Source organism: Octodon degus, unplaced genomic scaffold (genome assembly GCF_000260255.1).
Source record: "Octodon degus isolate 3935 unplaced genomic scaffold, OctDeg1.0 scaffold00016, whole genome shotgun sequence".
Classification (NCBI taxonomy): Eukaryota; Metazoa; Chordata; class Mammalia; order Rodentia; family Octodontidae; genus Octodon; species Octodon degus.
The window spans coordinates 18319068-18343985 of NW_004524592.1; the positions used below are offsets into that span (position 1 = coordinate 18319068).

Consider the following 24918-nt stretch of genomic DNA (forward strand, 5'->3'; position numbering starts at 1 on the left):
AAAAAAGTCTTTATCCATTTTCCTCTTTCCTTAGGAAAACAAAAGGCAAAAGAAGTCAAAGCTTGCAAAGCTCTTAGCCTACGTACTGTGAGAGATGTAGAAAGTAGGTCCCAGGGAGGTTAGTAATCTGCACACACTCATACAATTACTTTTGTGCAGTTGGAAAATAGCATATAAACCAAAGCTCTCCAACTATGACCATGTGTCAGAAATACACAGCACCTTTCACTGGTCTAAAGTATATCTTTCCTCATCTTTTAACACTTCGATTCTTAGTATGCATCTTAAAATTAACTGATGAAATAAGTCAATTATTTAGATGAAGTAAGATGCAGAAAATCAACACAACAAATGATGGCTAAAGCCAGAAGTGGACTGTTAGAATGAACATAGACCACACCTCAAAAATCCACGTGCACTAGATTACAGAAAGTGTCCTCTCTAGCTAGTTGAAGTATTTTATCTATTTAAGGGAAAGAGGTTAAAGTATCCTTTTTGGAAGTTTCCTGAGTTCTATAAAAGGATTTAAAACTTCTGGGTTGCATGTATATTAAAAGCCCTGAATCTTTGCAAATATAAATTAGCAAAAATTAAGAAATAAGTTAGGAAAGAAGTTTTTAAAAATTCTAAAATAAAATTTAAAACAGAACTAATGAGAAGAGTTAATATTCTCATTAATTAATTAATGAAAATAGCAAACATGAGTTTTGTATCACAATGTAAATACTTACTTCATCACTTTCTACTAGATTCTCAAACTGAAAGAACAAGAAAGTAAGTGTTAGGAGGGATACTAGTCTAATCAGATACTGTTACTTTTTTACTTTAAAAATGATACATTTTCTTTTCATAAGGTACTGTATTTAAGTGCCTTTTATATATCTGCTAGTTTGATATATTCAATAGTCCTACAAAATAGCCAAGTTTATACTAATTGTACTTATAGCATTATTCAACATAGAGCAGAAACTATATGATAAACTGAAACTTTCAACTGAATTGACTGGTTCATACAGGCATTTTAACCCAAAGAACCAGAATTTTCCACTTTATAGTACAGAAAAAAAATTAGTATCACAGAGAGGAAAATTGATAAACAAGGGACTAAAAAGATACCCAAATAAAAATTTCTCTGTTGTTATTCATTCATATAATTATTTACTCAAAGTTCACTGGATGGTGTTTACTATGCCCAAACACAATATTTTCCTAGGAAAAGAATGTGAAAAATTGATTAGAATGTAACGAATGCTATTATGTCAAATGATCTACTGGGAAATCATTACTATTACATTATATTATTAAAATATCTATATTTCCAATGCAAATAACATGATAAATAACCAGGTGAAAGAAAAACATGCTTTGTTGTTAATGTTAAGTGAATTCAAAAGGTTTAGAAAATACAAGAACCTAGGAGGATAACAAAGCTGTTCAAAATTATTAAATTTAATTCATTTTTTGGAATCAGTTTGTGATTGCTTAAAAACTGAATTCCCAGTTTACATGCTTCCTTATTTAATGCATAAGGTGGTGAAGTACAATGGTCAAGTGTTGCAGGCAGGTACTTTGGACTGGCATTTATTTTCTGCTGCTCACAGGCTGTAAAATACGACCCAACACCTCCATGTGTCTAAGCTTCTGATTTCTTACCTGTGGAACCAGGTGACTAGCATCTCTGTGCAGGAAGGAGATGCAGTGGGACATGAATGCAGCAGTCCTTGGGTGCAGGGTGGAGGGGCTGGCATGCGGGTTCAGGAGCTTCTACTGGTATGTTTTGCCTAACTGTGGAGCTGCTTACAACCACGCTGCTGCTTGGACTGTGCTTAGCTCTCCACAGAGAGGCCAACCTTGGGTGGTGGACCTGCTGCCTCAGGTAGCTGCTGTTGTGCACAGAGGGGCTCACATCCTTTCCTCAGCTGTGCAGGGCGAGACCAAAGCAGGTCTTCCAAGACCAGGATTTTCCTTAATCTGCAAACTTCTCCCTATTTCCTCAACTCTTTCGCTCTTCACCAGAATCAACAAAATTGAAATATAAACAATCCATACTAAACGTGGTCTAAATCTTTCCCTCTTAGTTACAAGGAAGCCCCTTTTGCCTTCAAGGACTATTTTTAAATGCACCCAACTCAGGATTCTACTCACCTCTATAGTCAAGTGCTCACCCCTCGAGCATGTTCTAAAATACTTGGATCTGGGGAGAAAAAGAAACAACTTTAAAAGCACAGCTAGCTCCAGTGTGATGGCATACAAATATTTCTTCAAGGGCAACTTTATTTCTCTAGTATATAGTACCTCATATTTATAAAAAGGAACAACCACATCTACTTCTCCATACAGTCTACATTTTTAAACTTCATTATGCATTTGATACTTACATTTACTAAACCTGTAATAAATTAATTTACCTAACCACCTATAATAAAATAGAATTACATTTAAAAATTTATCTCATTTTTACTGTATCCAGAAAGTTGTCTTGTTAAAAAGTGTTAAATATTGACTTTGATTTTATTCAGTCTCCTCTGCTCACATGACAGAAAGCTACGTGCAACCTGAGAAGCATCTTCTTTACTGAACAGGGTGTCTCCTGTTCCTGCAGCATGGACCAATTCCTTTAGCACCAAGTGTCAGGACATTATGAGGTTTCACTGCTGCACCTGCTGAAGTGCCAAAAAGGGAAGGGCCTTCCCCCCAAGGGGTACCCAGCGGCACTCTTAGGGTCCCTCCTCTGACAGGGTCTTGGCAAAGAAAGCACCCTTTTAAAAATGGGCAGATGCCTGGGCTTAGGACAGGTCTGAACACTTCATGTTACATATAGATGTATGTGCACGCATGTGCAAGGAGTTGACAGGCTGGTAGAAGAGAATACCATGTTGTTATGACCACAGAATAAACACAGCAATGAAACTGCAGTTGGCTATTTTTTTCCTGCTACAATATTGATCTGCTGAGATACAACACTGGGGTACTGCCTGCTTCATGATCACTAGCAAACAAAGATTTTGTGCTATCCTTCCACAGATCGCAAGGAACATGTCCAGCACGGATACAATGCTCAATCCTCTGGCTCTAGAGCAGGCCTGGACATCTTGGGACAGCCTTGCAGGTTGTAAACGGCGAGCATTAGCATCCCGCTTTCATGTTTCATGCATGGTGCTTGGCTCACTGTCTAGGGAGGACACTGCTTGGTGTTGACTTTACATCCCGTGAGCACCATACACAGCTAGGGAAGCCCTGGGGTATCAGACCGAGTGCACACGTGCTTGTGCAACTTGAGTACAATAGCAGCTACCGATACTATAGCCTACCTACAAGGATGTCTGTGTGTATCTGTGAGGACAGGTAGTTACTATTTTCCAGTAGAAATGTATGCTTCAGAAGCTGGGGAGATAGCTCAGTAGAATAAGTGCTTGTTTGGCAAGGTCCTGAGTTCAATCCCTGGTATTGAAAAAAAAATGTATGTTTCTTATTAATTATTAAACATGGGTTTGTGTTATTTGATAAAAAAAACAACTAATAGTTACGTATACATTGCTAATACTAGAAAAAAACAAATGGTTGCTTATTAATTTTTTTGTGGTACTGGGCACCGAGTTTGGGACCTTGCACTTGCCAGGCAGGCGCTTACGCTGCCAAGCTGTATCTCTGGCTTGTGTATTAATTCTTGTATTCCAGCATGGCAGTTTTACTACTCTCATACATTTTGTATTAAGCCCAAGATGACTCTGCACTCAGTGCTGCTAGGCAAGTTAACGGTGGCACCTGTGCTCTGCAGCTGTGGCTAGCATGGGCCCTTGCCTTGCCCCGCACGGCGCCTCGACTCACCTCTTATTTAGGGGGGCACTGACTCTAGCACTCCTGCTTCTGCCACTATGTGCTTTTCTTGTACCCATCACTCTTTCCTGAATGAAAAAGCTGTCTCTGATGAAACTGTCACCTCTTCCATTCTCACTGAGAGGTATGAGTGAATAATGAAATCAAGTTCAACACCACTGAGTAGCCAAATATAGACCATCAATAAAAACAAGGTCTGAGTAGAACACTGCTAATGGGAAAATACCCACAGCATTCTATGTATGAGATAGCAGAACACTGGGTTCTATTGAAATTTAATGTAGAGGTGTATGTGTTAATTTCAGTAGAAGCCAGAGAGGTGTTGTGCTGTGAAAGTTGCCCCACTGGTCCCTTCTCTCCATATCCACCACATTCCTGACCATTTCCTCACAATCCGCACCAGAGGAATAAGGGCAGCTGAAAATGTGGACAGCACTAATGTCTTCTAAGGACCAGCTGTGGTCTGCCCTGATGTTACTGCTGAGAAATTGAGCACCCACACAACAGTCTATCCTTTGCTTAAAGCAGTGTGATCTGAGTGGGCTTCTGTCCCTCCCACAGGTCCTGGCTAATAAAACAAGCATGAGTCTAAGGGCTAAGACAAATAAATAGTAAATAGTAACAAACAATTAAAATGGAAGAAACACAGGGTAAGTTTGGAAAGCAATTCAAACTTGCCCTTTAAAATAGATTAGATGGAGACCTTATTCACAAAGGACCTTTATTGACTGCTGTTACCAGAAATGCTAGGATTATATTGAGAAGTTTGCCCCTAAGCAAACTCAGGGGCAATGTTTTTAGCAGAAAAGCTTTAACCTGGATTTACCTGAGAATAAGTGGAGACATAATGTGATATATCTATATATCTATATCTATATATGAATTATAGATGTTTATTTCTACTCAGGCAAATACTGCTGGCACCTGAATAGAATCCTCCAGCCAGGTACGCTAAGTATTAAATTTGGTCAGGAATACTTTGCCAACTGTCAGTCATACAAAAACCATAGCTTTCATGTTGTTTTCTATAGTTTCTATATGCTACATATTTTAAGTGATTTGAAAACCCACTGTTTGAAAGGATCATTTCAGATTTTACAGAGCTATTTCTGGCAAATGAAGAAATGATGATGTGAATAATTTACGTCACCAGCTGTTTAAAGACAATGGAAAGTATTCAGTGCTGGCCTCTCTTACCTGCTCCAGAGCAAGAAGCTAGGCCAAACTGCTTGGGAGAGGGGGAAAGGAGGGGCTGGAAAGGAGCAGGGCGGTTGAGAGTGGAGTGGACAGAGCACTAAATGCAGCCTCACTCAGATCTATCTCTACTTTTACAGCTCAGCGGCAGCAGACTGCAGCAAGTGGGCCTGGGCTCGAAGCCTGAGGATTCTGGAGAGCAAACACACAAAGGAGGTGCTGGGTGGCAGGCACTGGCACAGCATAAAACCCTGTGAGTCAATAGGGCCATAGCATGGGAAGGGAGGCTGGTCATTCAGGCCATCAGGGCAGACTTTCTCTGATCAGGACAACTGGAGCTGGGCATGGTAGAGCACACCTGTAAGCCCAGCATTCCAAGGCTGAGGCAGGAGGATTGTGAGTTCAAGGTTAGTGGGCCACACAGTGAGACCCTGTTTTATAAACAGCAACAAGTATAATGGGAATGAAGGCCCCAATGAGGTATACTTGGAGGAAAAGAACTGCACAGCAAAGAAGAGCAAATGGAAAGGTTTTGCAGCACAATGGTGCTTGGCTCCATGTTAAGGAGGTGAAAGTGGCAGGGCGGCTGGGGCAGAAAACAGGCAAACGCGGAGAAGCCAAAGACAGGGCAGGCCTTGTGGCCACGCAGTGAATCACACTGCATTGTCAGAGGAGGATTCAGAAGAGTTTGGGTTTTTGACATTATCTTAAAAAAAAAAAAATATTGTGAAACTTTCAAATATGCACAAAGGTAGAAGGAAGAGTATCACAGACTTCAGCTTAAAAAGTTGCCTTTTTCCATGTTTCATTTATACCATTCTATTTTTGGGGATCTCCTGGGAGGCACATTCTCTTATCCTTAACTCATTTGCATCTCTAATTACTAAGAACCTTAAGAATTTACCATATTATACCCAGCAAAACTGAAAATAATGTCTTAAAAACTATCCAAGGCGTAGTCCCATTTATACTGCAGTTTCCCTATGGTTCTGTATGAGGTAGGCATGACTCCTGGAGCTAAATGAGGGCCAGTGCTGTGTTTGCCTGACCTTTCAGACCTCTTTGTCAATCACTTGCTGTCCCCCACCCCCAGCCCCCTTGCAGCCGCAGCACTGCCTTTTTCTGTGCCACCAGATATCACAGAAATTGCTATTCTGAAGAATTTCTCAATTTCTTGGTTTGGCTGTTACTTTTCCTTTTGGTGTTGTAAGTTCTTCCAGTATTGCATGTAAACTTGGAATCTGATTTAAAAATTTGGTTAAAATGAAGTTAATTTTTGAAGGCAGGAGTCCTCCTTCCCTTACATTATGCACATGGAGGTTCAGGTACTGTCAGTGGATCCACCCTTCAGGAAGTTTTACTCAACCTTTACCTAACGGTTGTGACAGCCACTGATATGCCCATTTGCTGCTTCCCTGGAGGGTAAACAAATCATGTTTTTCCAATTCTACCATTCCTTAAGAATGTATTAACAATACTAAGAATGTCACAGGAGGATCATGAACTCATGAGCCAATCTGTTTTAAGGGGTCAACAAGATAGCATGACAGAGAAATGCTGCTAGCTTGGGTTACGTAACAGTAAGGGCAGTAATAAAAGTAGTCACAAACATGAGGTAGACAGGATTTGCCAGTGTATTAGAAGCAGTAGTTTGTGTCAAGGATGTCACCTAAGTTTTAGGTCTGCCCAGTTAGAAGGATGGAGTTGTCATTTCTGAAAATGAGAAAGGCAAGAGGTTTATATCATTATTATTATTATTATTATTATTATTATTATTATTCGTTTTTTGCAGAACCGGGGATTGAACTCAGGCCCTTTGCGCTTGCCAGGGAAGCGCTTATTTCACTGAGCCATCTCCCCGGCCCCGGTTTATATTTTTAGATGCCTAGAATCTGGGATTTAGACAAAGCTAAGCATCTGGGTGAGAGTCCTTGATTCGAATTCCAAATTATAACATTTTCAGAAACATCAGCTCAAAAATTCCTGTAGAGTGCTTCCTATAATTAGCCCCAAGGCTGATTCTCAGTTCTCAGATCAGGAAAAGCACTTTTCTTCTTCACTTTAAACCCAGGAAATTCATTTGACTTTCTCTTCCTGTCCCAAAGAGTGCAGGCTACAGACAAAGTTGGTGATGTCAGCAATTTCTCCACATACATATGCAAATGTAATTAATACAGACAGATATTGACTGTTCCTTAAGAATATGCTTCCACTCACTAGGAAAGAATGGAACAAGTCCACTTTTGTGGTACAGAGGAAGGCTAAGCAAGTTACCTTTAAATACACTGCAAACAGAAGGAAAAAACCCTAAAACTACACCGGATCCTTGAATTATGATGGGTCTAACATACCAACAACTTGGGTTATGACCTGAATGCTGGCTGCTTGTGAAGGTGTAAACAAAGACTCGATGCAGAGAAGCATATGTAAGCATCAGTGCGAGCCCAGATGTTCACGCTTGTGGATGTGATTTCCATCTGTGCTTTATATAATCACTACAAGCACTGTTACCAAAATGGTCCCCCAAAAAGCTAGAAAAGAAGCTAAGGAAGAAAGAGAAGGTAGAGAAAACAATCACAATAAAAAGGGAACTGTGGAGAAATGAGAGTGGTGTTCTTGTGACCAATCTCACGAATATGTACAGTATGTCAAAAGCCATCATCTCAACAATCTTTTTTTGTTTTTTGGCAGAACTGGGGATTGAACGCAGGCCCTTGTGCGTGCCAGGCAAGTGCTTATTCCACTGAGCCTTCTCCCCGGCCCCCTCAACAATCTTATGGAGAAAAGATTTGTATTAGAAAGCCAGTGTGACTAAAGGAGTTGCTCACATTAGTAAGTCACACAGGGTTAGACAATGTAGAAAGGCTGTTAGTGTGGATAAACGAAAGGCAGATATCAGGTTACAGGATCTGACTTTTGTAATTTGTGAAAAAGCTACAGCTATAAATACAGATCTTGTAAAGGATAATTGATCAACATGTAATAATGTTAAAACATTTCATGCCAGAAAGAGGTGGTTTCACAATTTTAAAGTGAGAACTAGGGTTCACAGCGTAATTAGGCATGGTGCCCAGCAGAACACTACTCATGAAAAAAAGAAAATGCCAGGCCACAAGCCTACAAAGGATAGGCGAACCCTATTGCTATGTGCCAGTGTGAGTGGTGACCTCAAGATAAAACTTCTGGCTTATCACTTCGAGACCCCTACAGTATTTAGAAAAAATAAAGTTATGAAGAATAGGCAAGGGGTTATGTAAGATCTAACACAAAAGCCTGGGTAATGGGTATCTTAAGTGTATCAGGGAGGCTTTCTGTCCTACTGTTAAGAAACATCTAGAGCACAAAGGTTTACCACTCAAGGCTCTGCTCATTATGGACGGTGTTCTTCCTCACCCCAGAGATTTGGAAGAATTGGCTGGAGAATTCCCATGGGTCTCAGTCAAGTTCCTCCCACCCTATACAACTCCACTACTGTAGCCTACAGGCCAGTGGGTTATAGCTAACTTTAAGAAGCTATACACAGGGCCAGGGAGATAGCTCAGCAGCATAAGTGCCTGTCTTGCAAGCACAAGGTCCCAAGTTCAATCCCTGGTACACACATGCACACACACACACACACACACACACACACACACCCAAAAAGCTACACACCAAGGAATTTTTTCTGAAGTGCTTCCACATGGCCTCAAATACGGATTCAACCCTTAAAGAGTTCTAAATGCTACAACATCCTTTCCTGTGTAAGTTGAGAAATCCTGGGACAATGTCTCTAAGGACGCTGAAGAGAGTGTGGTCTAAAATTATACAATATTAAAATTATAGAGACTTTAAAGGCCTTGCAGGGGCACCTGAGCTTTCAACTGACCATATGGCTAATGACACTGTCACTGCAGCAGAGTCCATAGGCTTGCAGATAGACTATGATGATATAGAGGAACTGGTGGAGGAAAACTCAGAGGAACTGTCTACTGAGGAACCTCAGCAACTTCTGTCTGAACAACAGAGAGGAGGAACTGAAATTTCTGAAGGAGTACCAACAATCAGTGCAGCAAAGTTCTTGTTCTCAAATAAAGGAAATACTGAGAAAAATGGGCACAACAAAAACTTTTGTAGAGAAGGCTCACCATGACAGAGAAAAAGCCAATCACTGTATTCATATGCTTAATGACAATGCCATGTTATCCTACAGAACACCATTAAAGAAAAGACAGAAACAGATAACCTTAAAACTGTTTTTAGTTCTGAAAAAGTTGAGACCTAGTGAGCCAGAAGCTGGTCCTAGCGGGCTACAGACTCTCCCAAGGATTGAGAAAGGACACCAGAGAGCCAGACTGCTGATGTTCTAATGGGAAGGGATTTTTCCTCCAAACAATAACCACCTTCCATTCACCCTCCCTTCCTACAAGCCAAAGATGTCCACTTCAATGGTGAGCACAGTATAAAATTGTTAATTTTGTTAAACAAAGCACATTTTATACTTTTTGTGAACACACTAGGAAAATTATTGGTGTTTCCAATAAATTATGAACATGATACAACCTTTTTGATTATGAAAAGTTAATAGTTAAGCTGGGAAGATTAGAACACAGAATTTTTTACATAATGGAAATAGTCTTGACTTACAACAAATTTGAGTTATAACCAGCCCTTGCAAAAGGATTGAGTTTGTAAGTCAAGGATCCATTGTATAAGTAATACCTAATGGATGACACCTTGTGTTATCTTAAAGAAAGGAATGAGACTGGATGTGGTGGTGCGTGCCTGTAATTGCAGCACTTGGGAGGCTGTAAACAGGAGAATCACTACGAGTCTGATCCAGTAGTGAGACCCTGAACACCCTATAGATTCTTTCATAGAATACAGGAAAAAAAAAAAATGACATAAGCTTATGGGCCCGGGGAGATAGCTCAGTAGAATAAGTGCTTGCCTGGTAAGCACAGGGTCCTGAGTTCAATCTCCAGTACTGCAAAAATAAATAAATAAATAAATACATTAAAAAAAAAAAAAAAGGAATGGCTGTTAGGTTTTGAGACTCTAAAGAAACACAAGAAAGTTAACATCAAGAGAAAACTATTAAGTAGAGGAAATGAAAGAACATTAAAACAGGGAAACAAATGTGGGCAGGGTTAATGCAAACCTGGTCTGTAGAAGCATCCCTGGGTCTGTTCCTAGGGGTGGGTAGTGCTGGATTTTACAATTCCTTTCTATGTTCTGAATCACTGATAAAGATTGTCCTTACTTAAATATACAAGTACTGCATAGTTCTCTGACAACCGTTTCTCTTTTTTTTTTCGGAACCAGGGATTGAACTCAGGCCCTCACACTTGCCAGGCAAGCACTTATTCTACTGAGCCATCTCTCCAGCCCCCTGTTTGTCATTTTAAATCACTGAACTTATTGCCTGATTTTTTATATCTGATCCAGTAAACCTGGAAACCCTGGGACACAGAGAAATCATCAATACAGTTGTGCCTAAACAAAATTATGTTTAAATGAGATAGCATGATTCATCATTGCAGGAAAATCACAGGGCTAGTTTTAGTTAAGTCTTCTAAGTCCTGCACAGTAATATTTCATTATAGTACACAGACACTGGTTGCGAATCTTTGCAAGGATGATTTCAGTTGTGTATAAGGTAGTAGCATTTTTTTAAAAAGCAAAAGATAAAAAGAAAAGAAAAAGGCTAGATCATTCTCCAAAAGCAGAAATTTAGCATCAAATAATTAAAGTACATTTCTAACAACTTTCAATGAAAATCTTGGTTAGTGTTTCTTTAGAAAAATAACAAGAATATTCTGCTTTCTTCAATTTCAAGAAAAGTCAATATTTTATTGACTTGAAATTTCCAGTTACGTATAATATTACAAAATCCAAAGGATAACCGGCTATTAACATAATGGAGTGTAATGACAGACTTATATTTGCTCAGCAGCCATAAAGGGCCAGGAACTGAGTTGCAGCTTTACATGTATTTTATGTAAATCTCCTTTTCATAATTCTTGGATACCCGTTAGACAGGTCTGCACTGTCTTATATGCTTGTTACCAGCCATGTACACTTATCAAGCACCTGAAATGTGTGGCCAGTTGGAATTTTGAAGGCTATGACATGTGTATCCAGTGTGTCAGATACGCACTAGATTTAAAAAAAAAAAAATTTTATGTATATATGTATGTATTTGGTATAGGGTTTCACTATGCAGCTTGGACTTGTAGTGATCTTCCTGTCTCTGCCTCCTCAGTGCTGGGATTACAGGTGTGTACCACCACACCTGGTTTTAGTGGCCAGCACGGTGCACCCAGGGTTCCAGGGCTAGCACAGTATGCAGTACTAGGGAATCGAACCCACGTTTTTGCACTTGCCAGGCAGGTGCTCAGACCGCCAAGCTATCTCCCCAGCCCTACACATTAGACTTTAAAGATTTAGTGCCAAAAGACGTAAAATACCCAACTCAATAACTGAGGTCTTTTTAACATCTGTCCGTGGTCAAACACAAATAAGAATTCTCTTTTCCTCAATTCATTCTTATTGATTATAGTTCAACAGCTAAGAAGTCTGCTGTCCAACATATAGTGTACATTCTGAGTCTATAATTGTGTGACGCTCACACAACATTGCTCAATATATATGCTTTTAGTGCACTCTTAAAAGAAAAACTCACTTTCTGTTATCCAAGAAACATTTATTACTTTTTATTATTCACATATGACTGTTATTCATAGTTTACTAAATAGTTGGAGTAACTAACTGCTGACATTTAAGAAGAAAATCTAGTTTACTACTTTCAATCATACTTGAAATTGCTTAAGAATCTAAAAGCAAAGATTAGCCATCCTACTTTGTAAAATTCTTGTTAGCATACATGTAAATAGCTTAAACTGTACAAACTTCCCTAAACTTACCAGAAAACCCCAACCCACTATAAAGTAAATAAACATGGGACTTAACATTCTTCTGTTATGCAAATTACTTTAAAAATAGGATGACAAAAAACACTCTTTTCTACTTTCTATAGCTTTGGTCAAATATTTGTAACATTTGACTAAAACTATTTTGTAATGACAACACAACTCTTAAAAACTTCCAAGTTCATGCAGACCGGAGAGTCTCAGAGGTGTGAATGTTGTAAGTACCATGCTGAACAACAGGAGAAAATAACAATAGTGATTTAGGGAGGCTTCCATCCTCCAACTGACCAAAACTCAATATAACGGTAACATACCACTTGCAGGAGACTGTAGTACACCACTGGGAGTAGAAGTGGGGAGGATAAGAACAGCAATGAGTCCCTGAAATAGACATAATGCATAAAACCACCTCCAATAACAGGCTTTTTGTCTGGACAGCTTGTTTCAACAAAACAATGATTTTTTTTTTTTTTTCAGAACCGGGGATTGAACCCAGGCCCTTGCGCTTGCCAGGGAAGCGTTTATTCTACTGAGCCATCTCCCCAGCCCAGCAATGATTTGCCTACTTTGATATGAAATCACCTTGTGAAAAATGATTACTGAGCTTCCCTCTCATACTGCCTGCCATATTCCACTCTGCTTACCCATGTCTATCTCTGTGCCAATATAACAGGGCTCTAGTTGTTAGAGACTTATGTCACAGAACAAATGACCTTCTGTTAGAGCTTGTACTGAGCTGTCCCATGCATTTATAGGCAGAGCTTTCCAGCTTAGGCAGAGCATGGTGGCTAGGTTTGATCCCTGGTGTGCAGTGCCAGCCCTGCCCCTGAGGCAGGCTGAGACCTCAGTTGATTGCAAAGACTGGATAAATGGGGTTTTTTTGGCAGAACCAGGGATTGAACTCAGGCCCTTGCTCTTGCCAGGCAAGTGCTTACTCTTCTGAGCTATCTCCCTGGCCTGAGACCTCAACTGAGACTGGGTGTAGTGGTGCACACCTGTAATCCCAGCACTTGGGAGGCTGAAAATAGGAGAATCACTATAAGTATGATCTACCTAATGAGACCCTGTAGACCTGTACTAAATGCATGGAAAAAAAAAAAAAAAAAAAGAAGTGGCTGCATCTAGGGTGTGTAAATATGGAATTAAGTTTATGTAATATGGTCTGGATTAGTCCTCTAGTTGGTTCTGCAGTTCTGGTTGTGACTAAACAGATGTAATGAAAAAGGAAGCCTCACCCTCGGTGTGGGTGCCACCACCCAACAAGCCTGAAGCCTGGATGGAATATAAAGGGACGCAATGAAGGCAGGTTCACGGCTGCCTCCTGCCTGCCCTGCCATGGCTGTTTCTCCTCTGCCATGCTACCCTGCTTTGGAACCAGGCTATGGACTGAAATCTCCACAAATTACAACTTGGGTGTCAAGTGTTGTCTCACTACTGAGAAAAGTAACTAAGACAGCCTCCAAATTTGTGGAACTGTGCATCAAGTTCCAGGAAAACCCAATTAGGATTTTAATTAGAATTGTGCTGAATGAATTTCTAGTCAATAGCAATAGGACATCATAAACATCCTGAGTTTCTCCATTTATTCAGTGGAGTTTAAGCTGTTCCAGTCTTACATACCTATTATTGACTTATTCCTAGCTTCTTGTAGTTTTTCACTGCTATCATAAAAGTAACTTAGTATTAGGATTACCTTCTATGGGAACACCAGAAATTCAGTTAGTGAAAGTATAAATTGGTATGATTTGAAAGTTTGACATTATTTAGTGCATCTGAAGATGTGTAGAGCCACAATCCTTCAATTCCACCCCAGGTATGTGTATCTAAGGTACGTGCAGACAGGAACATTCATCACAGTATCAGCCAAAGTATAAGAGCAAAAAGCAGACATGCTAATCAACAGGAGAACAGATAAACCAGATACATTAATTAAGGGCTATTCATAAAGTGAAACATTATATGAATAGAAATGAGTGAACAAATTGGAGCTACCTCTATGAAAATGGCAATTTTGAATAATCACTCCAGTTAATAAGAATCATTACCTGAGACCCTGGGTAAGCCTACAGAATATAGCTGCTGTTCACTGTACTGAAGTCATTATAGAGGACTATGAATAGCGTTCATTCCTTTAAGAGGAGAGCAATGGAGATAGCTGCGCCCTCAGGTACCAAGAACCACAGGAATCGTAGAGCAGCGAGTGGTTATAAATGCATGGAATGAATACATGAATAATGTACACAAGCAAATCTGAGCTAGGTAAGAAACACTTGGCTGGATTAGGATTGCATCAATGAGGAGAGTGAATAGATTAAAGACACATTCAGAAGATAAAAATGATCTGGTTTGGGGGATGGGCTGGAAAATAAGCTGATGGGAAGGAATGTCAGAATCTCAAATTAAATGTATTATAAGAAAAGCAGCAGTCAAGAGTGAAGGTACAAGAGAAAAAAGTGTAGAAAAACCAAGAAATAAGGTGTCGCAAGAAGCTAGCAATGGAGCAGTGTCACAAAAAGGTAAAATGTGGAAGGGCTTGCGGGTTAGCTCAGTTGTTTAAGTGCCTACTTAGGGAAACCCAGTCAGGCACAGGGGACCATGGTTCAATCCCCAGCTCCACATGCTGTACCAGACACACCCGTAAGGCAGTCTGAGCCAGCCCTCCACAAAAAGAAATCCTTCTCAACTTTTATAAGATTTCATGTCTACATTTTGTTCTCTGAATAACTACTACGAAGACAACAATATGCAATGTATTAATGACTGTAACTGTCCTACTAACCTGTTTTTGAAACTGTTTCTTTGCTATTTTCTTTTTTCTCATTAAAATGAATAAAAAATAAAATAAAATGTGGAGAAAACAGCAATGGCCACATCATACGTGCATTTATCTCATGCATTCAGTCAATGCCTCGGAGAGAAAGGTGAGACATTCTGCAATGTGGGCAGCTGTTCTATTCAAGGGCATGCGTATCATTCAGCTGTTGACTAAGGAGAAAGCTGAGCAGATGAAACAGAGGGGCTCCAATAATGATTTAAAGGAAAGAGAAGTGCATGTTCTCCCTTTAATCAGTTTAGAGCTCTCCAAAGTCATCCACGAACCCTCACTTATGCATAATCCTCGTGGCACTAACAGCTACCTCTAAATGAGTAAAGTGGGTGTCTGCATGTCCACTGCACCACAACTGAAGATGTCAGAGTGAACTTGCATGTGCAAAGGATATTAGAGGGCCAGAAAAGGGGCAAGGTTGTTTCTGAGACATTACACTCATACTGATGGTGCAAAATAGCAGAATTTGGGAGACTGAACTACTATGGCACAGAAGTGAAAATGCTTACACACTTATTTATTGATCAATATCACAAGTTAGGTATTAAGATAACCTTTTATCAAGGACAAATTCAGTCTTGTTGACAGTAGACTGAAACTACAGACTATATGCTTCTCATGTTATTTTGCATAGCAGGTAAACACTTTTGCTAAGGAAGTTGCTCAGAAGTTCTACACTGGTATTGTTCTTTTCTTCTGTATCATATCTGTTAAAATCCAGTAAGAAAGTCTTTTTCTATATCTTCTGGTTGACACTAAAAATAAATGATGAGCAACCAAGTTAAATCATCCCAAAGTCTATTAAAAATTAAAGCTTCTCAAGACTCCCTTTTTATCTCTGAACAGAGTGGAAAGGTTATAAATAAGATCTCTGGCAAGAGCTATTACAAAGATGATGATGGACACATTGCTTTTTAGTTACTATCACATATGTGAATGGAAGTTTAACCATTCAAATCTGAGGGGAAAATAACAAAATCAATAGATCTTCTAGGGATGGTGTCTATGCAGGTGCTATCATGGTTAATTCCAGGCGTCCACTTGACTGGACTACCAGATACTCAGATATCTGGTTAAAAATTATTTGGGGGTTTATGTGCCAGGGTTTTCTGGAACAGACTGGCATTGGAATTGGCAGGCTAAATAGAGATTGTGGGTAGACATCAACTGATCCAACAACGGTCTGAATAGAACAAAAAAGTAAAGAGGGAATTCTTTCTGCCTGACTGCTGGAGCTGAGACCTTGGTTTTCATTGGCCCAGGAGCTGGGACTCACGACCACTGGCTTTGTCTCCAGTGTGTAGATGGCATATAGTGAGACCAAGCATCAGCTGCAGGAACCAATCTTTAACATAAATCTCACTCTGCGTAGGGTTCAGCTATCTCCTATTGGTTCTACTTCTCTGGAGACCCTGCTTAATATCAGTAAAAAGAAAAACAATAATATTTATCGTTGAATAAATTCCTTCTTTATGAACATAAATTTAGAAAGAATGTATATATAGAAAGTTAATTTTATGCCTTGGAAGAGAGACACATCTATCCTCCCAACATGTTTCAAAAGGACAGCTTGGGGCTGGAGAGATGGCTCAGTGGAATAAGTGCTTCCCTGGCAAGTGCAAGGGCCTGAGTTCAATCCCCGGTTCTGAAAGAAAAAAACAAAAACCAAAAGGTCAGCTTGATTTGGAGGAAAACTAATACAAGGTCTTCTACTTCTTACTTAGCTTCTGTAATTTGTGTGCAGCACCTGAAGTCACTGACCACCTTCCTCTTCTGGAAACCATCATCATTTATACATCGGGGCACTGATTTTTCCATTTTTCTCTTCTCCTTAAGTTACTGAATGCTAGGCATAGCTATGTATCTGAATTACAAAACTGAACAAAAGTTGATCAGTTTTACCCAGAAGTCTCAGAGTCACACAGTAGACAGGCACTTAAATTGACAACCATGCTTCGGGAAGTGTATGTTTAGGGGAAGGCATTAAAAAATAACCCTAAAAAAAAAAATTTCCAGGCGTCCAAGGAGAGGATGGAGTAGGTCAAAAAGGTGAAGAGTGTAAATAGAAAGAACATCACATATTCAGAAAACTGTCATTAACTCAGTCAACAAATGTTTACCAAACACTTACTATGTCTCAGGACTCTAAACAGGAGCTGTGTATTTAACAGTAAGCAAAAACCAGTATGGACTCCTTCCCTTGGGAGAGAAGACAGTCATTAGTCAAATCATCATAGCACTTCAGATATAACTATAACTTAAGAAAGTGCTGAAAGAAAAGATTGTTCCATGATGGTAAGAGCTTTTATCCTCCAGAGCATCAAGGTGGTTTGGGAAGACTCTGCAGGAAATAATTCTTAAACTGGCATCTAAAAGATAAGTGCGTAGGCGTCATCTAAGTGCAAATGGAAGGATGGATTCAAGGCAGGGTGACACAGATGAGATAAAAAAGACAAGTAATAGATAATGCAGGGCCCTGAAAGCTGTATTAAGATTCTAAAGATTTTCACTCTTCATCCAAACAGCAAGGGAAGCCTTTAAAATGAAGACTCTTATGGCATGTGGATGGTATGAATTTACACTGAAAGTCACCTGGACTCCAAAATGCAAGATGCATCAGCCAAGGCCAGAGACACACCCATTTACCGCTTGGCAGTCTGTCTGCTTAATTAACAGATTCCTACCGAGCACTTATTTTACGGCAAGTGCTACTGAAGTACTACAGAGAGGAGAATGAAGCCTCTGACCTCATGGAATTTAAACTGTATGAAGGGGGAACAGACACAAGGTAGTCATGTGGAGTGGCCAATATGATGACGAAAAATAAAGTAGAATCAGAACATGGGGAAGAGAAAGAGCCCCATGGCAGCACGAGACACTGGAAATCTAGGTAACAATCGATGATGGCTGGGTGAAGGTGGCAGCAGGAGCAGTGGGCGGGGTGGGGTGGGGATGAAGAAGCTGTCTAGGAGGCAGAGACAGCCATTCTTGAGCATGTGCTGGGACAGGGGATGCAAGGGCAGCTCCTACGCTGGCATCCACACACAGGCCACTCCTCAACAGGTAGAGTTTGAGAGGAGAATAAGCACCAGAGAACCCCAACACATAATGCTATGGAGAAAATGGACGCACGCAGGGGACAGAGGTTCAGAGGGGACAGTTTTAGCCGGAAGACTGAGTGAGAAGGAAGGAAATGGAGACATCACATGGAGACAAATCTCAAATTGTTAAACGAAGATAAAAGATGGATAAGAGCTGGAGGGAGATCTGGGAGTCTAAGGAAGGTGTGTGGTTCTTTTCTTAGCCTCTGATTAGAGAGGCACAAACATGATAGTACTACCAAGAAAGTGGACTGCACATGTAGAAGACAGAAGGGTTTGGACTAAGGCAGGGAGGATCCAGAGGCTGGGAAGGGGTAGGAACATTCATACAGCACACTCTATAGGCTTTGGAGGGTGAGTGAAAAGGAAGACTCTCAGGCTCACAACTTAGATGACTTTTTTTCTGGCACTTAGAAGGTATGAAAATAAAGCAGTAAAAATGGGTAGATCTTTTATTTAAAAGGAGAGGCTTTTTTTTTTTTTTTTTTAAATCTATGTTCATCAGGAAGATTGGCCTGTCGTTCTCTTTCTTGGTTGGTTCCTTCTCTGGTTTTGGTATCAGGGCAATGCTTGCTCCCATGAATGAATGTGGGAGTACTGCTTCCCTATCAATGTCACTAAATAATTTGAGTGGTTTTAGGTCAGATGAAAATATATGAAAAAACCGTTCAACATTGTTGGTCATTTGTCAAATGCAAATTAAAACAATGCTGAGATTCCATCTCATCCCAGGAGGAATGGCTATTTTCAAGAAATCAGCCAATAACAAAAGCTAGCAAGGCTGTGGGGGAAAAAGGAACCCTTCTCCCTTGTTGCTGGAAATATAGACTATCGCAAGCACTGTGGAAATCAGTGTGCAGATTCCTCAACAACCTAGTACTACAGATTCCATTCAACTCAGCTATTACCCTTTTTGCTGAAAAAGAATTAAAAGCATCATACCACAGTGGTATATGCACACTCAATTTACAGAGGCAGTTTATAATAGCCAAATCTTGGAAACAGCCCAAATGCCCATCAACTGGTGAGTGGTTAAAAAAGATGTGATATATATATAGATATAGATATATATATATATATATCTGCCATAAAGGATAAGCTTGAGACATCTGTAGGTAAATGGATGTCCTTTGAGATCATACTGTTGAGTGAAATAAATTGTACACACATGTATAAACAGTATTTTGTGTCTCTGGTGTGAGAAACCGAAAATGTAAAGACCAAGTTGTATAACAGATATTGTGAAATAGAAAGAAAACAATCAAATGGGGAGGGAAACAAAGTTGGAGGCAAGGGGAAAGGGAAGAAGGGAAAGTTAAAAACAATGAAAAAAGAAGGAAAAAATGGAAACAAAGCTTCTGTGAACAGGGAGGGGAGGGGGAATCAAAGGGAGGGTTAGTGAATAGGAAAAAAACAAGTTATATCATGTACAGGTGCAAATTCTCTACGATGAATGTCACCATTATATACACCTAAATGTAGCAATAAAATCTGACTGGAAACTACAAGGAAAAAAAGTAGGGCATGAGAAACAGCCTATGTGAAGGAAACATCCTCAAGGATGAGTACAGCTTTACAAAATGACTTAAGGTCAATCAGATACCCAACTGGAAATTCTGAGTAGGCAATTATATATTTCAGAGCTCTTTACAAGAAGACTGAGCTCACCAGTGACAAGCAGCCAGGAAAGCTGTGCATTTTTACACCATTATGCAAAAAGTACATAAGGAAGAAAATTACATGAAGGAAAAATAAAGTAAGGTTCAAAACAGAGCCCCAGGGCAGTTTTAAAATACAATTGAAAGGCGCAACATACAGTACTCATACTACTTAACTCTTCCTACCTCTGAAACGTCAGGAGAAATGTCTTACACATTTTATTTTTCAAAGATGAAAAACATGAGTGAGGCACAAATCAGTCTCTTATCAGATGACTGGCTACAGTATTTTAGAAACATGCATTCTGAGCAACAATTTAAAACATTTTCTTTGGGACTGTAAATAGTCTCTTAAAAGGGAGAATAAATCCACATAATATAGTATTGGTAGAACATATACTGAAGTACACAAATGAGTACATGGTGTGTCTGCAAAAGTTAGGGAATTGAGACATAAAACAAGGACAGGAGAAAACACTGCTTTGCAGGTCCTAAAAGTCCATAAATAGTATCTTTAAGCTATTCACTCAACAAACATGAGATATTAAGAATGGACAGACATAATGGAACACTTGAGGTGCTCTCAGCACTTACTGTAGTATACAAACCATGACCCATGCCCAAATCCAGCCCAGTATTTATTTAGTAAGCAGAGGTCCACCGGCCTGTGGCCCCTACCCATTGCTGACATACTGTGCATGGCTGTGCAAGGTTGAAAAGTAGCAACAAGGCTCATACAGCCTGTCAAGGCTAAAAAAGTGTGCCAACCTTTGATACAGAGCAGAGAAAACCTGTAGAAAACACTATTTCCTAAGAGAAAGAGTACTATCTTAAGAGAAGGGAGCAAGTTTAATGAGGAAGGTGATGAGTGAAGAAGAAATATTACTTATAAAGGCACAGGGTGGGAACACTATTTGAAGACAACAGGAACAAATACAGCTCTTCTTATATATAGGATATTGAAGGCATGGTGAGAGAATGACAAAGAATAGGGGTGATAAAACGGTTACCTCCACAGGTTTAAACTCAATACTACAGATTGAAGGACAATAACTTATCGAAAGAGGTAAAATACTAAGATTTATAAATGAACTAAGATGTTTTGAAATTAGAATAGCTTTCATGTTATTTTTAATGGCAGTTTTTCTTTTCTTTACTGATTTGTACTGACCTGATTTTTCCAAATGAGAGCAAAGAATGAAACTCCAGGTACCCAAATGCACAACTGCAGAGAATCCTGAGCATTTAAATAGACACGTGCATTTGCGTGCCATGCAATTTATTATGCTATCAAGTGGAAAGACACTTAGTGTAGGAAACAGCAGCTGAAAGTTATTAAACAAGGGAATGTGATGATCTAACATGAATTTTAGAAAGCCTAACTCCAGTGATATGAAAGTTAAAGGCAGAGGAACCCTGTGCAGAGATGTCTGGAGACGCCACTCAGCCAAAAGGAAAAGTGATGTGCAAGACAGAGACAGAAAGTAGGTTGTGTACAAGCAGACTGAGCAGGACACATGCAAATCTCCTCAGTAGGCAACAGTGCGCAGATGAAATTTAGCAGGGGCAATGGCTGAAATCACAAGAATGGATGAAATTTTTTCAGAGGTAGGTAGTAGTGTACATGGTGAAGAGAAACAACAGAAGACAGAGTGAAACTCCACAATGAACAGGAAGAAGGAACACAGAACAGTCAGGAGAGGAATGGGGGAACTAGATCAACATGATGCTACAAAGGACAGTCACATAGTTTCAACAGCTTCTCACAGTAAGAGTCCAGCAGCTGTGAAGTATTCCTTAGATCTTACAGTGACTAACTGCAAGACAATGGAGACAAACCAAATGTTTGTCCACAGAATAAAGAGCCATGAATGATTAGTGCATAAGAGGGACCCTGAATTGAGAGGGACCTGGGCTGCAATCCCAGCTCTGCTACCTTGGGCAAATTATTACTGATCTTCAGTTTTCAAGTTATACCCTTTGAACATCCCTACTCCAAAAACCCCAAATCTGAACTGCTTCAAATCTGACACTTTTCTGGCACCAACATGCCACCATAAGTAGGAAATTCCATAGCTGACTTTGTAATTGGTTGCAAGCAAAAAATAAGTGCGCTAACCTTCAGGCTGTATGTACAGGGTCCAGATGACGCAGAAATCAATTCTGTTGCTATAACTTGCTTCCTACCTCTATTATATCATTATGGGTATGTAAATACTCCAAATCTGACATCCACCGCAAAAAACAAATTCTGAAGCAGTTCTCGTCCCAAGCATTTTGGTAAAAGATACTGAATCTGTAAAAGTACCTACTGCCTCATAGCAGTGTGGTGAGAAATAAATGAAATGATATGAAGTATTTACAAAAGCACTGGCACACAAGATGTATGTAATGGTGATAGATTTATTTAAAATTATTTGTACCAGGAAAGGAAAAGTGAATCATTGTGAATGATTCCTAAAACTTTGTTGCTAGAGCCAGAAAAGCAAAATGTTAAATATTGAGAAAGACACAAAACATGGTAACAACTTTAGCACATTTAAGTGGAACCTCTGTGTGAGATTATATAGCAATACAAAGATGGGAAACAAAATGTAACAGAACAATATATAACTGGGTCTTCAGCCTGAGAAAAATAAAACTGAAGGACATGATAAAAGTCTATACAGAAAATTTCTAGTACTGCCCAGAGAAACTGACCAGCAGATGGAGCCTTCCAGAAAGTGTTGTATGGCTAAACTTAGTAGAGGACAATTCATTAGGATGTCTAAATCTTAATTCTTAAAGACATTTAAAACCTTGTTTAATCATGCATAACTTTATTAGTAATAAGGCTTCCAAAGTACCTCAACACTGATACTGATACTTTGACCACTCTCGAAATATTGTAGAATATAAACACCAGAATCCTCTAGTATTTTTGATAATTTTGGTTTTGAAATGATGGTATAAAGCAAGTGATCTGATTTTGAGGTACTGTTGGGAAATCTGCAAAGGCACAAAACCAGGCATTGGGTCATGAAGCACCCCAGTGAAGTACAGCTCAAGATCATCCACAACAAACCTGGATGCCCTATTTTTCTATCTGTGGTCATCATGGTGAAGTCAAATCAAGCTTCTGTGACTAACCCCCATCTTTCACTTTTAGAAGAATTAATTACAAAAGCAAAAACCAGGCCATAAAAAAATGGCAAAGGTGAGAGGTGAAGTTTAATAACATTACTGTATGAACAATGATATCCATTTCTCTGTACACACTTAGAGAAGTCTGATTTAAAAAATGTCATGCTTAATATGCAACAGTAAGGTAATCATAAGATTCAAGTAAGGAAATTGTCAAAATCTATTTATGGATTAAGAGAAACAGGATCAATATCACCGTTAAATGGTTTTAGATGACAGCAGTAGCCACAACCCACTGATTGCCCCTGTCTCAACAAGATTTGTTCAAGGAGTTTTGCCAAACGTGGCATGGTGGTGCATGCCTATAATTCTATAACTCTGGTAGGTGCAGGCAAAATGATGGTAAATTCAAGCTCAGCTTGGGCAACTTAGTGACTTAGTGTCACCCTGCCTCAAACTGAAATAAATAAATAAATAAATAAGTTGGAGACATAGCTCAGTGCAAAGGCTCTGGGTTCAAGCCCCAGTACCCCTCCCCCACATACACATGTACACTTTTAAGTTTTGCTAAAAACCAGTATAGAGTCACTGTACTGTTAGGTTTTTAATGACACACTTATAGCCAACACTCACAATGATCAACTGACTTCCTCGTGCTACTTCCCTATCTTTCTGGCCTTTTGGCTCATAGCTTCCCTATGCTGCCAAGCTCAGGATGTAGATTTAACAACTGCAATGCTATCCTCTAAGGAAAACATAAACAATTTGTAAAAAATCACTGCGAGCCTCCCCCCACCCCCGCCAGTGCCATATAATTTAGCTCAAAATCAAACATCATTTTTTGCTTACTCATTTAGAACTTGTTTTTCATAGGGGTCAGAATTTAATATCCTATAGTGCAATGATGTACAATAAAGCCAACCACTGCACTGTGTTAGTCCTTAGGCAAGCCTACTTAGGCAGCATAACTATTAGATAAGTGCACACCCAAACACCATGACCAATCAGATTATTACATGACAATAAAATGAAACAGCTTCCATACCCTTTTAGTAACAGGGCATATGCCAGGGAAACCCAAGTACTGAAGGAGGCACACAATCTCTAAGTCCTTACAATTCCATTCTACCTATGATGAGTGAGGTGACACAATGCCCGATGAATAAGTAAATATTATATAAGATTCTCATCAAAAAAAGATTCAAATTTTAAACTATTTGGTTTCAGCTAACATATGCTTAAGTGGGACAGGTGCTGAAAACTCAGTAGTGTTTCACAAAGTGCAACATATCTTATTCATTACACAAAGTGGCTTGGTTCAGATTTTCGATTCCAGGTCTGAATTCCTGGGAGACAATAACAACAAAGACAACTCCAAAGGGATCTGCTCCAGTTTTTCAATAGTCTATGAAAAAAAAAAAAAAAAAATATATATATATATATATATATATATATACTAATCATCCAACTTTACTTCTGTTGATACTGTGGATACAAACCCTAGTACTTATCAATTTTACTCACCAGAAGTGAGGTTTAGACAGACTTTGCTCTACCCAGCGTTCTAGAACTTGGGGTAGCAATTATGTCATGGAACAGTCCTCTCCAATTGTAATAAAATTATATGAAAGAACGGCATATTGCTCCTCTATAATTATCTGAACCAAAACTCTGAATGCCCAATGGAAACTCATTAATCTGGCAAACTGTCCGCACATATCAAAGTTCAGCGCCTGGAACCTTATTTTACTCCAGCAATCAGACTACTTCTGCTTAAAATTAACCTGAGGTATCAACTTTAGAGCCAGATTCTTACCTTCTCGGTCCAGGATTAAAGAAGATAAAATGCATAAATGCAAGCTTTGGCTTTACAATCAAGCTCAAGGCTCAGTATATTCAGCTTGTGGAAGAACTCATCCCACTGCCCCAGCCTCCTGAGATGACACCTCTGTGACACCTTCCCGCGAGACAGGTGCCCGCGGGGACCTTTGTGCAGTGGCAGCCACGACCCTCTGCGCCCTCCTCTAGCTCGCTCCCGAAGAAGCCCTGCCCCTGGCCTGAGCAGGGCCTCCACCTGCCGGCCGCCGAGGCTCTCAGTTCCCCACCCAGCGCCGCGGGACCTGAGGGACCCGGGCGGCGCCCCGGCCTGGCTTACCCTCCGCCGCCTGCGCGCTGCAGCCGCCCCGCTTCCTTGCGGAGTAGCCCGCAGCACTGAGTCCAGCAGCAGTTCCCCATCGCATGCCGCCCGGCCGCCGCCTCCGCTCGGAGCC

At 39.9% G+C, this 24918-nt stretch overlaps 1 protein-coding gene across 2 annotated transcripts in view; it reads right to left on the reverse strand.

Annotated features, from left to right (window-relative positions):
- Nucleotides 1-24918, reverse strand: part of Ap1ar (adaptor related protein complex 1 associated regulatory protein) — a 37565-nt gene that overhangs the window by 12371 nt on the left and 276 nt on the right. For both annotated transcript variants that reach the window (XM_023710090.1, XM_004626675.2), the window contains exons 2-4: nt 24804-24909; nt 2146-2194; nt 732-758 (exon numbers count right to left, since the gene is read on the reverse strand). In XM_023710090.1, coding sequence (XP_023565858.1) covers nt 732-758; nt 2146-2194; nt 24804-24883 — 156 coding nt within the window. In that variant the 5' untranslated portion in view covers nt 24884-24909. The remainder of the gene's footprint in view (nt 1-731; nt 759-2145; nt 2195-24803; nt 24910-24918) is intronic.